Source organism: Neoarius graeffei, chromosome 15 (assembly GCF_027579695.1).
Source record: "Neoarius graeffei isolate fNeoGra1 chromosome 15, fNeoGra1.pri, whole genome shotgun sequence".
NCBI lineage: Eukaryota > Metazoa > Chordata > Actinopteri > Siluriformes > Ariidae > Neoarius > Neoarius graeffei.
Window position 1 is genome coordinate 75,310,320 of NC_083583.1, and position 12,715 is coordinate 75,323,034.

At 42.1% G+C, this 12,715-nt stretch overlaps 1 protein-coding gene across 1 annotated transcript in view; it reads right to left on the reverse strand.

The window, feature by feature from the left end:
* Window positions 1–12,715, reverse strand: part of mapk8ip1b (mitogen-activated protein kinase 8 interacting protein 1b) — a 71,314-nt gene that overhangs the window by 20,946 nt on the left and 37,653 nt on the right. Inside the window, exon 4 of the mRNA XM_060940705.1 lies at window positions 8,982–9,212. Within this exon, the coding sequence (XP_060796688.1) occupies window positions 8,982–9,212 (231 nt within the window). The remainder of the gene's footprint in view (window positions 1–8,981; window positions 9,213–12,715) is intronic.

Sequence of the window (12,715 nt, forward strand, 5' to 3'; positions counted from 1 at the left end):
CACAAAACACTTTTCCAGTAGCCTTCTGGCTTTTCCACATGATCTTTATGAAAGTGTATTTGTGCAGCAATGTTCTTTTTGGAGAGCAGTGGCTTTCTTCTTCCAACCCTACCATTGTCAGGACGGTGTGATGCTGTTACCAAGTGTTTTATTCCTCTTATACCACAGCACTCTTCCAATGCAAATATGTTTATTTATTAAAGAATCACATCATACTTTTTATCTGTTTATAGTTACAGTTAACATTGTGGAACATCTGTGAAACAAGTACAGTGGTGCTTGAAAGTTTGTGAACCCTATAGAATTTTCTATATTTCTGCATAAATATGACCTAAAACATCATCAGATTTTCACACAAGTCCTAAAAGTAGATAAAGAGAACCCAGTTAAACAAATCAGACAAAAATATTATACTTGGTAATTTATTTATTGAGGAAAACAATCCAGTATTATATATCTGTGAGTGGCAAAAGTATGTGAACTTCTAGGATTAACAGTTAATTTGAAGGTGAAATTAGAGTCAGGTGTTTTCAATCAATGGGATGACAATCAGGTGTGAGTGGGCACCCTGTTTTATTTAAAGAACAGGGATCTATCAAAGTCTGATCTTCACAACACATGTTTGTGGAAGTGCATCATGGCACGAACAAAGGAGATTTCTGAGGACCTCAGAAAAAGCGTTGTTGATGCTCATCAGGCTGGAAAAGGTTACAAAACCATCTCTAAAGAGTTTGGACTCCACCAATCCACAGTCAGACAGATTGTGTACAAATGGAGGAAATTCAAGACCATTGTTACCCTCCCCAGGAGTGGTTGACCAACAAAGATCACTCCAAGAGCAAGGCGTGTAATAGTTGGCAAGGTTGCAAAGGACCCCAGGGTAACTTCTAAGCAACTGAAGGCTTCTCTCACATTGGCTAATGTTAATGTTCATGAGTCCACCATCAGGAGAACACTGAACAACAATGGTGTGCATGGCAGGGTTGCAAGGAGAAAGCCACTGCTCTCCAAAAAGAACATTGCTGCTCGTCTGCAGTTTGCTAAAGATCATGTGGACAAGCCAGAAGGCTACTGGAAAAATGTTTTGTGGACGGATGAAACCAAAATAGAACTTTTTGGTTTAAATGAGAAGCGTTATGTTTGGAGAAAGGAAAACACTGCATTCCAGCATAAGAACCTTATCCCATCTGTGAAACATGGTGGTGGCAGTATCATGGTTTGGGCCTGTTTTGCTGCATCTGGGCCAGGACGGCTTGCCATCATTGATGGAACAATGAATTCTGAATTATACCAGCAAATTCTAAAGGAAAATGTCAGGACATCTGTCCATGAACTGAATCTCAAGAGAAGGTGGGTCATGCAGCAAGACAACGACCCTAAGCACACAAGTCATTCTACCAAAGAATGGTTAAAGAAGAATAAAGTTAATGTTTTGGAATGGCCAAGTCAAAGTCCTGACCTTAATCCGATGGAAATGTTGTGGAAGGACCTGAAGCGAGCAGTTCATGTGAGGAAACCCACCAACATTCCAGAGTTGAAGCTGTTCTGTACGGAGGAACGGGCTAAAATTCCTCCAAGACGGTGTGCAGGACTGATCAACAGTTACCACAAACGTTTAGTTGCAGTTATTGCTGCACAAGGGGGTCACACCAGATACTGAAAGCAAAGGTTCATATACTTTTGCCACTCACAGATATGTAATATTGGATCATTTTCATTCAATAAATAAATGACCAAGTACAATATTTTTGTCTCATTTGTTTAACTGGGTTCTCTTTATCTACTTTTAGGACTTGTGTGAAAATCTGATGATGTTTTAGGCCATATTTATTCAGAAATATAGAAAATTCTAAAGGGTTCACAAACTTTCAAGCACCACTGTAAATAATGCAGTGCGTCATGATGGAGCACATCGCATGGCACATCACAGGGTGCGTTTCTGGGAGGGGAGAGGAAACTGGAGAACTCAGCCATAATGATCAATCTGCAAATGCATTTAATGTATGTCCTTGGCTTGAGCTGACTCACTCTCACTGGTGTCAAGAAGAGTGATGATCGTAATAGTGGTATGTCGCCATGGCAACAGTGTCTATGAGGTGGTGAGGCAACTTGTGAGGGTGAGAAAATAATTCAACCAAGTGTACACCTCTCCCATTCTTCTATCTGTAGAATTACAGAGTTCTACATTTCCAGAGGTGTGGTGGTTCAATGGGAAACTCTTATAAAATACAGCAGCATGTACAGCGCCCTCCCGAATTACTGGCACCCTTCATGGAAATGAGCAATATTTCACATTTTAACACTTACAGTGCCTTGCAAAAGTATTCATCCCCCTTGGTGTTTGTCCTGTTTTGTCGCATTACAAGCTGGAATTAAAATGGATTTTTGGAGGGTTAGCACCATTTGATTTACACAAGATGCCGACCACTTTAAAGGTGCACAATGTTGTTTTATTGTGACACAAACAATAATTAAGATGAAAAAACAGAAATCTGGAGTGTGCATAAGTATTCAGCCCCTTTCGTATGAAACCCCTAAATAAGAGCTGCTCCAACCAATTCACTTCATAAGTCACATAATTAGTTGATTAAGATCCACCTGTGTGCAATCAAAGTGTCACATGATCTGTCACATGATGTCTGTATAAATCAACCTGTTCTGGAAGGACCCTGACTCTGCAACACTACTAAGCAAGCAACATGAAAACCAAGGAGCCTCCAAACAGGTCAGAGACAAAGTTGTGGAGAAGTATAGATCAGGGTTGGGTTATAAAAAATATCCCAAACTTTGAATATCCCACAGAGCTCCATTAAATCCATTATAGCAAAATGGAAAGAATATGGCACCACTACAAACCTGACAAGAGAAGGCCCCACCCACCAAAACTCACAGACCGGGCAAAGAGGGCATTAATCAGAGATGCAACAAAGACACCAAAGATAACACTTTAAGCCGTACACTCCACAGAGTGGGCGGGGCTTTATGGAAGAGTGGCCAGAAAAACGTCATTGCTTAAGGAATCACGTTTGGAGTTTTCCCAACAGCATGTGGCAGACTCCCCAAACACATGGAAGATGATTCTCTGGTTAGATGAGACTAACATTGAAGTTTTTGGCCATCATGGGAAACGCCATGTGTGGTGCAAACCCAACACCCTGAGAACACCATTCCTACAGTGAAGGATGGTGGTGGCAGCATTATGCTGTGGGGATGTTTTTCATCTGCAGAGACAGGAAAGCTGGTCAGGACTGAAGGAAAGATGGATGGCACTAAATACAGGGCAGTTCTGGAGGAAAACCTGTTTGAGTCGGCCAGAGGTTTGAGACTGGGATGAAGGTTCACATTCCAGCAGGACAATGACCCTAAACATACTGCTAAAGCTACACTGGAGTGGTTTAAAGGGAAACATTTAAATGTCTTGGAATGGCCGAATCAAAGCCCAAACCTCAATCCAATTGAGAATCTGTGGCATAACTTGAAGATTGCTGTACACCAACGCAAACCATCTAACTTGAAGGAGTTGGAGCAGTTTTGCCTTGAGGAATGGGCAGAAATCCCAGTGGCTAGATGTGTTAAGCCAATAGAGACACACCCCAAGAGACTTGCAGCTGTGATTGCAGCAAAAGGTGGCTCTACAAAGTATTGACTTTTTTTTTGGGGGGGGGGGGGGGGGATACTTGTGCACACTCCAGATTTCTGTTTTTTCATCTTGTCTCACAATAAAAATAAATAAATAAATAAAAAGTGCACCTTCGAAGTGGTCAGCATGTTGTGTAAATCAAATGGTGCTAACCCCCAAAAATCCATTTTAATTCCAGCTTGTAATGCAACAAAACAGGACAAACACCGGGGGGGGGGGGGGGGGGGGGAATACTTTTGCAAGACACTGTATTAAAAGAATAATGTGCAATAAGTAACATTTTGAAATATATTATACATGTCACCATGGAGAAAAGACGTTATTCTGAATAACTTCAGTGAGGTGTGGTCTCTTTCAGGACGACCCCGCCCTCATCCACAGGGTATGAGGCCCTACTGAGTGGTCTGAGTGAGGAGTATGAAAATGATGTGATACGCTTTCGCCTTCACAGTCAATTGAATTCAGTTCTATTTTTAAATGATGGGACATTGTCCATAAGTGGTCTGGAAAACCTCCATTCTTGTTTCTCAAGCTGTGGATGTCAGAAGCAGATGATGAATATTTCAGTTTTGTGATATATAATCTTGTGATGTTTTCATTAAATATATATAAATAAAAATCACTGTTGTACCTACACAGCGCTCCCAGCATTATCCACGCAGAAGTAACGTCTACGCTGCTGTGATGTCATGCCAATTTTATCTATCGATTACGAAATCATTCATAATCAGTGCATGTGGCAAATTCTGTCACACTTTCAATGAGCAGTTTTTAATATGTAATGGAAAAATATTGTTGATGAAGGTATTGCTAAAATGTACACATTTACATGAATCAGTATCTGTGCATCACAAAATATAAGGTACAGGCAAACACCGAGGCTTAACACCACATACTGAGAGTTATTCTTAACTGATCTTTAACCCAGATTAGAGGATAGAGTAGATCCAATTATAAACACACACACAGAGCCAGGCTTGTAGTACTCAAGTCCAGGACTTGGACTCAAGTCTGACCCGTGCCCTAATTTTAAGGACTCGTGACTTGACTTGGACTTGCGCACTGATGACTCGGACTCATGGATTAACTGCATTCGGACTCGTAAATTGGAGACGAGGACTCGGATTTTTTCTTTATTTTTTGTAACCTGCCTTAATAATTTGATATATGATATTTATATCTACATTAATTTTTGTACTCATTTCATGTAAGAGTGTCACACCTGCGTGCCTTGGCACGTACATCAGACTGACTCTTGGGCGCGCTCCGGACAGCGCATGCGCCAAGTGGACTCTCGCACGCGCGCCATAAATGACTCACACCTGCACAGGATTAAGGCGCAATCAGCGCACATTTATAACAACTGTGAAAACATTCTTACTTTGCGAAGTATTGAGCTGCGTTGCTAACACGTTACCAAGCCTCATTTCCTTGTTTGGGTTCCTGATCCCTGATTTCCTGTTTCTCGTCTTTGATCCTGCCGAGTCTACAATAGCCTGTTTGGGCCTCCATCGCCTGTTTTACGATTTTGCCTGCCATTCTGGATTGTTTACCGTCTTCACTTGTATTAATAAACACACCTTCTGCACTTCCATCCGTCTCCCAACCACCTCTGACAGAATACTTCACACTCCCTGATAAAGAGAAGCACAGTCACCTGTTCATACACCATGTTCAGGATCAAACTCATGATAATGGCGCTGAAACAGACACCGTCACATGGTGCAGTTGGAGTCTTGTTCTTGGATGTGACTCGGATCAATAGTGGACTCAACTCAATTTTTTTTAATGACTTGGACCTGAACACAGGGGACTCAAGACTGGACTCAGACTCGAAGTTTAGTGACTCGACTACAACACTACACACAGCCATATTAAGCATCTGAGTTTCAGATTTAGATCCGGGAGAAAATTTATTCAATCCACAGTGCTCCAGACTAATGAACCATTAAACACGCATTTAAGCCATTATGATCATCCTCACTCATGTGTCACAAGCGCAGACCACCACACTGGCAAGTACATGTGGTGATCTGGAGCTCAATCACCCTGATATTTCATTCTCATTATTATCTCTAGCCGCATTATCCTGTTCTACAGGGTCGCAGGCAAGCTGGAGCCTATCCCAGCTGACTACGGGCGAAAGGTGGGGTACACCCTGGACAAGTCACCAGGTCATCACAGGGCTGACACATAGACACAGACAACCATTCACACTCACATTCACACCTACGGTCAATTTAGAATCACCAGTTAACCTAACCTGCATGTCTTTGGACTGTGGGGGAAACCGGAGCACCCGGAGGAAACCCACGCGGACACGGGGAGAACATGCAAACTCCACACAGAAAGGCCCTCGCCGGCCACGGGGCTCGAACCCAGGACCTTCTTGCTGTGAGGCGACAGCGCTAACCACTACACCCCTGATATTTCAGATCAACAAAAATCCTGACATGGAGATGGTTATGAGATTCCTCAAAGAACGTCACATAACATAAAATCAAGCTATGTGACATGTAACGTGTGTGTAACTTTTCCAACACCTTCTGACCAGCTACTTCTAGCGACTCTTCTGAGTGAGTATGTACATCGTGTAAACTGTCTCAAAGCACAGCTTTAGGCTTTACTGATGGCAATTAGATTACAGCCTTTAACCAGTAAATAGGGGTGCCCCTGTCACCACCCCTTCCACATGCCCATACAGGTGTTCTCTATAGCTTTAAAGTGTCAAAAACACAGACTAGGTGTATTATCACAGCACTACACTATACACTTCTGATGCCTTCATTAATAAAGCTTTTATAAACATCTCATACCAGCGGCATATTCCAAAATACAATGTCTTGCAAAAGTATTCCCCCCCCCTTGGTGTTTGTCCTGTTTTGTTGCATTACAAGCTGGAATTAAAATGGATTTTTGGGGGATTGGCACCATTTGATTTACACAACATGCCGACCACTTTAAAGGTGCACATTGTTGTTTTATTGTGACACAAACAATAATTTAGATGAAAAACAGAAATCTGGAGTGTGCATTCACCCCCCCCAAAGTCAAAAGTACGTAGAGCCACCTTTTGCTGCAATTATAGCTGCAAGTCTCTTGGGGTATGTCTCTATGAGCTTAGCACATCTAGCCACTGGGATTTCTGCCCATTCCTCAAGGCAAAACTGCTCCAACTCGTTCAAGTTAGATGGGTTGCGTTGGTGTACAGCAATCTTCAAGTTATGCCACAGATTCTCAATTGGATTGAGGTCTGGGCTTTGATTAGGTCATTCCAAGACATTTAAATGTTTCCCTTTAAACCACTCCAGTGTAGCTTTAGCAGTATGTTTAGGGTCATTGTCCTGCTGGAACATGAACCTTCATCCCAGTCTCAAACCTCTGGCTGACTCCAACAGGTTTTCCTCCAGAATTGCCCTGTATTTAGTGCCATCCATCTTTCCTTCAGTCCTGACCGGCTTTCCTGTCCCTGCAGATGAAAAACATCCCCACAGCATGATGCTGCCACCACCATGCTTCACTGTAGGAATGGTGTTCTCAGGGTGTTGGGTTTGTGCTACACATGGCGTTTCCCATGATGGCCAAAAAGATCAGTTTTAGTCTCACCTGACCAGAGAATCTTCTTCCATGTGTTTGGGGAGTCTGCCACATGCTGTTGGGCAAACTCCAAATGTGTTTTCTTCAGCAATTACTTTTTTCTGGCCACTCTTCCATAAAGCCCCACCTACTTTGTGGAGTGTATGGCTTAAAGTGGTCCTATGGACAGATACTCCCATCTCCGCTGTGGATCTTTGCAGCTCCTTCAGTGTTATCTTTGGTGTCTTTGTTGCATCTCTGATTAATGCCCTCCTTGCCCGGTCTGTGAGTTTTGGTGGGCGGGGCCTTCTCTTGTCAGGTTTGTAGTGGTGCCATATTCTTTCCATTTTGCTATAATGGATTTAATGGAGCTCCGTGGGAAATTCAAAGTTTGGGATATTTTTTATAACCCAACCCTGATCTATACTTCTCCACAACTTTGTCTCTGACCTGTTTGGAGGCTCCTTGGTTTTCATGTTGCTTGCTTAGTCGTGTTGCAGAGTCAGGGTCCTTCCAGAACAGGTTGATTTATACAGACATCATGTGACAGATCATGTGACACTGATTGCACTCAGGTGGATCTTAATCAACTAATTATGTGACTTATGAAGTGAATTGGTTGGAGCAGCTCTTATTTAGGGGTTTCATACGAAAGGGGGTGAATACTTATGCACACTCCAGATTTCTGTTTTTTCATCTTAATTATTGTTTGTGTCACAATAAAACAACAATTTGCACCTTTAAAGTTGCAGGCATGTTGTGTAATTAAAATGGTGCCAACCCTCCAAAAATCCATTTTAACTGCAGCTTGTAATGCGGATGAATACTTTTGCAAGACACTATAAACATGTGTATATCTTGTGTTAGCTGATCTCTCTCGGTTAGCTGGCTGATGCACTACACAGTGTGATGCAGGAGCCCGAGACCTACATCCAGTTCACTTCCTCATGCATGACACAGATCGGTTTTATTTATTTTTATTATTTTTAGGGCAGCACGTGTCACATCCAGCACACAAATCCAGCCCAGACATTACACATCCCACACACTTGATTCCTGACTGCACCTACTTCCTGTTGAATCCTCATTTAATCCTGTTCACTTCTCCTGTGCGTATTGTTACCACTATGACTCTTGCTTTTGTTCTTTGGTATGATCCTTCGATGCTCTGTATGCCTGACCCACTGACCCCGCTTTCATTTTGATTATGATTTTGTCTGCTGAATTGCATTTTTAATTAAAAAGACAAGATTAATGCAGACATCCACCTGCCTCTGGTTCACAACCCTCAACCACAAGAACAATTGGTAAAATATGCTTCATGGCCTAACAAATTACCAAAATAACGGCATTACATCAGCCAGGATGACTATTACACACACACACACACACACACACACACACACCAATATCATCTAAATTCTTCATAGAGTCTGTTCAATTCAAACAGGACAAAGACAATAATAACCTGCATCTACTGCAAACAACAGACCCCATTGTGTGTGTGTGTGTGTGTGTGTGTGTGTGATGTCACACTACAGTTCCAAGGAGTGCAATCTCCTCCATCACCATCTAGAGCAGACTATAACTCACTCACTCACACACAAGCTATGTGGTTAAAAACAGACTTTATATACACACATTATATATATATATATATATATATATATATATATATATATCATACAATACAAAAACATTCCTACACACACACACACACACACACACACACACGTTCTCAGGCTCTGACGCTCTGTCGCTGTACCTGTGTGCGGGGCACCTGTGGGAACAGGTTGAGCGTGGTGGGCCGTTTGGGTCGGTATGTGTCCATGGTGTACGTATCCTTGGAGCGTGTGCTCGTGGTGTGTGTGTCACCAGTGTGTGTTCCCTCTGCTCCGTTGATCATCTCCAAGGGAAGCGTCTCTGAGCAGACATGCCCCACTGCGCCTGGCTCCACCTTCCGAGCAACACTACTGGATGGCCGCACCATATGACCCTGAAGTGATTGGAGGAGGAGAGAGAGGCAACTTAATCAGGCAGAGAGACAGTGGGAGTAATTATAGAAAATCACACATTAGTAAGACACAGGAGGTGTGTGTGTGTGTGTGTGTGTGTGTGTGAGAGAGCAGTGATTGACTACTGACGTGTGCTGAGCCTCTAAAACACTTCAAGGTTTATTATCATGTTAATTCTGTGTGAAATGTGTCATGCCGACATTCATTATTGACATGAATAAATGCATTTCTACCAATTGTACTGAACTGTCATTATGAAAAGGTCACTGCATTGGTTTTAAAGCAAACAAGTGGCCCACCTTCTGGCTGAATCTGTACCACACTATCTGACCAAAAGTATACGGACACCTGACCATCACGTCACTCGTATGTCCTGGTTGAATATCTCATAACAGATTTATTCCCCCTTTCCTCTTATAAGCAGCTCTACTCTTCTCTTCTGAGCAGGCTTTCCACTAGATTTTGGGGCGTGGCTGCAGGGATGTGTGTTCATTCGGTTCAGCTACGAGAGCATTAATGAGATCAGACTCCGATGTTGGGATGTTGAAGAAGCTCCAGTTCATCCCAAAGATGTTCAGTGGGGTTGAGTTCAGTCAGGGCTCAGTGCAGGAGACTCCAGTTCTTCCACTCCAACCTTCACACACCGGAGCTCACTTTGTGCCCTGGAACATCGTCATGCTGGAACAGGCTTGGGTTCCTTAAGTCCAATGAAGGAAAACTGTAAAGCTACAATAAAACAGACAGGCATTCTATACAAGTGTGCGCTTCAGACTTCATGGGAACAGTTTGAGGAAGAACCACACGAGTGCGACAGTCAGGGGTGCACTTACTTATGGCCACAGTGTATGTGTTACGGAAATGAATGACATCAGAATGATTATTACTACTGTTTTAACTCAAAAAACACCTTTTTTGTTCCTTTTCAAGATTTCAGTACATTATAAATTCTTTGTGGTTAAAATGATAAAGATGGGAATAAACAGAGCTGTGTGTAGACCTCTCTCTGGCGCTCCCCGTTATTTCCTCCTTCTCATTTCCATTTTATTTAGTTACTGCTTCGTACAGAACATTTCATCTCCAGCTATAGGTGGAAACATGGCTCTAAAGCTGCTGGCTGCAAAAACACCCTCTGTCCAAGTTTCTCTCCCTTTCGTCTTTCTATTCACGCCTTGTCCCTTTAAGAGAGATCCTGAGCCTGTTGCCAGGCAACTAACTGGAGATGGGGCTGAGTGGCACAGCATGACCCCAACACACACACACACACACACACACGCACCAAATTATAGCTCTGCAATAAATAAAAAAAAAATCCACAGGAGGAAAAAAATATATATATATATATTCACGATCAGCATTACTAAGAACAGACACCGAGCTGAATATAAAACTTTTTAATATCTCGGAGATAATATTCTCTAACCTACTCATACACCTGCATGTGGAGAGACTAGAAAGTTAACTCGATGACTGAGTTTGCAGTTTGGTATCTTTATGGCGAGTGTGTATGGTTGTTGTGCTAAAGAGTACGAAATAAGAAAATGTAAAAAGTTTTGAATTCACTTCTTCTATGGCCTAATATGAACAATATAATAACAAAAAGCTAAAAATCATATCCAACAGCAAAGAACCAATGGAAACAGATAACAGGAAACAAAGGATAGACAACAACAAAAACTTAACACAAAGCTGAAATCTAATCCAGTAACATTTTAAAGCAGATACGCAGAGCCATGGCCTCACTTTTTGTTTATAAATGCCTTGAGACCTCAAGAATGGCACAGGAATAGTTTTAAGCGTTAACAATAAATCTAATATAGTGAGTTTTACAACCCCGATTCCAAAAAAGTTGGGACAAAGTACAAATTGTAAATAAAAACAGAATGCAATGATGTGGAAGTTTCAAAATTCCATATTTTATTCAGAATAGAACATAGATGACATATCAAATGTTTAAACTGAGAAAATGTATCATTTAAAGAGAAAAATTAGGTGATTTTAAATTTCATGACAACAACACATCTCAAAAAAGTTGGGACAAGGCCATGTTTCCCACTGTGAGACATCCCCTTTTCTCTTTACAACAGTCTGTAAACGTCTGGGGACTGAGGAGACAAGTTGCTCAAGTTTAGGGATAGGAATGTTAACCCATTCTTGTCTAATGTAGGATTCTAGTTGCTCAACTGTCTTAGGTCTTTTTTGTCGTATCTTCTGTTTTATGATGCGCCAAATGTTTTCTATGGGTGAAAGATCTGGACTGCAGGCTGGCCAGTTCAGTACCCGGACCCTTCTTCTATGCAGCCATGATGCTGTAATTGATGCAGTATGTGGTTTGGCATTGTCATGTTGAAAAATGCAAGGTCTTCCCTGAAAGAGACGTCGTCTGGATGGGAGCATATGTTGCTCTAGAACCTGGATATACCTTTCAGCATTGATGGTGTCTTTCCAGATGTGTAAGCTGCCCATGCCACACGCACTAATGCAACCCCATACCATCAGAGATGCAGGCTTCTGAACTGAGTGCTGATGACTTGGGTCGTCCTTCTCCTCTTTAGTCCGTATGACACGGCGTCCCTGATTTCCATAAAGAACTTCAATTTTTGATTCGTCTGACCACAGAACAGTTTTCCACTTTGCCACAGTCCATTTTAAATGAGCCTTGGCCCAGAGAAGACGTCTGCGCTTCTGGATCATGTTTAGATACGGCTTCTTCTTTGAACTATAGCGTTTTAGCTGGCAACGGCAGATGGCACGGTGAATTGTGTTCACAGATAATGTTCTCTGGAAATATTCCTGAGCCCATTTTGTGATTTCCAATACAGAAGCATGCCTGTATGTGATGCAGTGCCGTCTAAGGGCCCGAAGATCACGGGCACCCAGTATGGTTTTCCGGCCTTGACCCTTACGCACAGAGATTCTTCCAGATTCTCTGAATCTTTCGATGATATTATGCACTGTAGATGATGATATGTTCAAACTCTTTGCAATTTTACACTGTCGAACTCCTTTCTGATATTGCTCCACTATTTGTCGGCGCAGAATTAGGGGGATTGGTGATCCTCTTCCCATCTTTACTTCTGAGAGCCGCTGCCACTCCAAGATGCTCTTTTTATACCCAGTCATGTTAATGACCTATTGCCAATTGACCTAATGAGTTGCAATTTGGTCCTCCAGCTGTTCCTTTTTTGTACCTTTAACTTTTCCAGCCTCTTATTGCCCCTGTCCCAACTTTTTTGAGATGTGTTGCTGTCATGAAATTTCAAAATGTCTCACTTTCGGCATGTTGTCTATGTTCTATTGTGAATAGAATATCAGTTTTTGAGATTTGTAAATTATTGCATTCCATTTTTATTTACAATTTGTACTTTGTCCCAACTGTTTTGGAATCGGGGTTGTACGATTAAAGTGATTTATATAGGTAGCGGTCTGAGTGAATGATCTTGACATCTGTGACATCACAGCAGGAAGTCTATCGGTCTCTCATCAC